Genomic DNA, 2,766 nt, shown 5'->3' on the forward strand with positions numbered 1-2,766 from the left:
AGGTGTCCTATTGTCACCTGTCCCATTGTCACCTGTCCCCAGGTTCTCTCCGAGGTCTGTGGCCAGGAAGTCACCACCACGCAGATGTTGTGTTATGGTGTCACCTGAGGGTCACACCTGTCCCATATCTCAGGTGTCCCATTGTCACCATTGTCCCCAGGTCCTGTCCGAGGTCTGTGGCCAGGAAGTCACCACCACGCAGATGTTGCCCACCGTGCTCCGCATGGCGGCCGACGCCGTGGCCAACGTTCGCTTCAACGTGGCCAAATCGCTGCAGCGCATCGGGCCCATCCTGGACAGCGGGTGAGCACCAGTACAAACCAGTACGGACCAGTCCAAACCAGTACGGACCAGTCCGGACCAGTACAGACCAGTACGGACCAGTCCGGACCAGTCCAAACCAGTACAGACCAGTCCAAACCAGTACGGACCAGTCCAAACCAGTACAGACCAGTACGGACCAGTACGGACCAGTCCAAACCAGTACAGACCAGTCCAAACCAGTCCAAACCAGTACAGACCAGTACGGACCAGTACAGACCAGTATGGACCAGTACGGACCAGTACGGACCAGTACGGACCAGTCCAAACCAGTACGGACCAGTCCAAACCAGTACGGACCAGTACAGACCAGTACGGACCAGTACGGACCAGTCCGGACCAGTACAGACCAGTACAGACCAGTACAGACCAGTCCAAACTAGTACGGACCAGTACAGACCAGTCCAAACCAGTACGGACCAGTACGGACCAGTCCAAACCAGTACAGACCAGTCCAAACCAGTCCAAACCAGTACAGACCAGTCCAAACCAGTACGGACCAGTACGGACCAGTCCAAACCAGTACAGACCAGTCCAAACCAGTACGGACCAGCACGGACCGCTTTGGAGCAGTAAAAACCAGTTTGGACTGGTAAAAACCAGTTTGGACTGCTAAAAACCAGTACAGACTGGGATGGACTGGTGCAGACTGGTAAAAACCAGTTTGGAGTAGTTTGGACTGGTAAAAACCAATATGGACCAGTAAAAACCAGTATGGACTGGTGCAAACTGGGACAAACTGGGACAAACTGGTGCCTGCTGGTTGTGGTCCTTCACCTGTCCCATTTGGGGTCTCACCTGTCCCGTTTTCCCCATTTTGCCCCATTTTGTCCCATTCTGTCCCATTTTTTCCCATTTTGCCCCATTTTGCCCCATTTTGTCCCATTTTTTCCCATTTTTTCCCATTTTTTCCCATTTTGTCCCATTTTGGGGTCTCACCTGTCCCATTTTGCCTCATTTTTTCCCATTTTGTCCCATTTTGCCCCGTTTTTACCCCGTTTCTGTCCCATTTTGTCCCATTTTGTCCCAATTTGTCCCAATTTGCCCCATTCTCTCCCATTTTGCCCCATTTTGCCCCATTTTTTCCCATTTTTGTCCCATTTTATCCCATTTTTTCCCATTTTGCCCCGTTTTTACTCCGTTTCTGTCCCATTTTTTCCCATTTTTGCCCCATTTTGCCCCATTTTGGGGTCTCACCTGTCCCGTTTTGCCCCAATTTGTCCCGTTTTTGCCCCATTTTGCCTCATATTTTGTCCCATTTTTGCCCCATTTTTTCCCATTTTTTCCCATTTTGTCCCATTTTGCCTCATTCTGCCCCATTTTGCCCCATTTTGCCCCGTTTTCACCCCATTTCTGTCCCGTTTTGTCCCATTTTTTCCCATTTTGTCCCATTTTTTCCCATTTTTTCCCATTTTTTCCCATTTTTACCCATTTTTGTCCCGTTTTGTCCCATTTTTTCCCATTTTCACCCCGTTTCGCCCCGTTTGTGCCCCAGGACGCTGCAGACCGAGGTGAAGCCGGTGCTGGAGAAGCTGACGCAGGACCAGGACGTCGACGTCAAATATTTCGCACAGGAGGCGCTGACAGGTGAGGGGGGGGGAAAATACACCTGAAATACACCTGGAAATACACCTGGAATACACCTGGAAATACAGCTGGGGAAAAAAAATACACCTGAGGGGAAAAAAAACACCTGAGGGGGAAAATACACCTGAAATACACCTGGGGAAAAAAAATACACCTGAGGGGGAAAATACACCTGGAAATACACCTGGGGGGAAAAATACACCTCAAAATACACACCTGAAATACACCTGAAATACACCTGAAATACACCTGGAAATACACCTGGAAACACCTGAAATACACCTGGGGAAAAAATACACCTCAAAATACACACCTGGAAACACCTGGGGAAAAAAAATACACCTGAAAATACACCTGGGGAAAAAATACACCTGGAAATACACCTGAGGGGAAAAAGTACACCTGGGGAGGGGAAAATACACCTGAAAATACACCTGGGGAGGGGAAAAAAATACACCTGGAAATACACCTGAAATACACCTGAAATACACCTGGGGAAAAAATACACCTGAAAATGCACCTGAGGGGGGAAAAGATCACCTGGGGATACCTGGGGGGGTCAAAAATCACACCTGGGGGATGTGGGGACACATTTGGGACACACCTGGGGGGACAAAAATCATACCTGGGGACAGCTGGGGACACACCTGGGGAGGGCTGGGGACATTGGGGACACACCTGGGGACACATCTGGGGAGGGTTGGGGACACATTTGGGACACATTTGGGACACCCCTGGGGACATTGGGGACATTGGGGACATTTGGGGACACATTGGGGACATTTGGGGACATTGGGGACATTGGGGACACATTGGGGACACACCTGGGGACATTGAGGACACCTCTGGGGGTCACTT

The 2,766-nt window shown here is 50.2% G+C and overlaps 1 protein-coding gene across 2 annotated transcripts in view; it reads left to right on the plus strand.

Moving 5' to 3' along the window:
* The window catches only part of LOC130588088 (serine/threonine-protein phosphatase 2A 65 kDa regulatory subunit A alpha isoform-like), a 5,157-nt gene extending 3,208 nt beyond the window's left edge, over nucleotides 1–1,949 (plus strand). For both annotated transcript variants that reach the window (XM_057389045.1, XM_057389046.1), the window contains exons 2-3: nucleotides 161–303; nucleotides 1,817–1,949. In XM_057389045.1, the coding sequence (XP_057245028.1) occupies nucleotides 161–303; nucleotides 1,817–1,934 (261 nt within the window). In that variant the 3' untranslated portion in view covers nucleotides 1,935–1,949. The remainder of the gene's footprint in view (nucleotides 1–160; nucleotides 304–1,816) is intronic.
* The last annotated feature ends 817 nt before the right edge of the window (nucleotides 1,950–2,766 follow it).

Source organism: Malurus melanocephalus, unplaced genomic scaffold (assembly GCF_030028575.1).
Source record: "Malurus melanocephalus ecotype Western Australia unplaced genomic scaffold, MMel_1.1 scaffold_3317, whole genome shotgun sequence".
NCBI classification, from domain to species: domain Eukaryota; kingdom Metazoa; phylum Chordata; class Aves; order Passeriformes; family Maluridae; genus Malurus; species Malurus melanocephalus.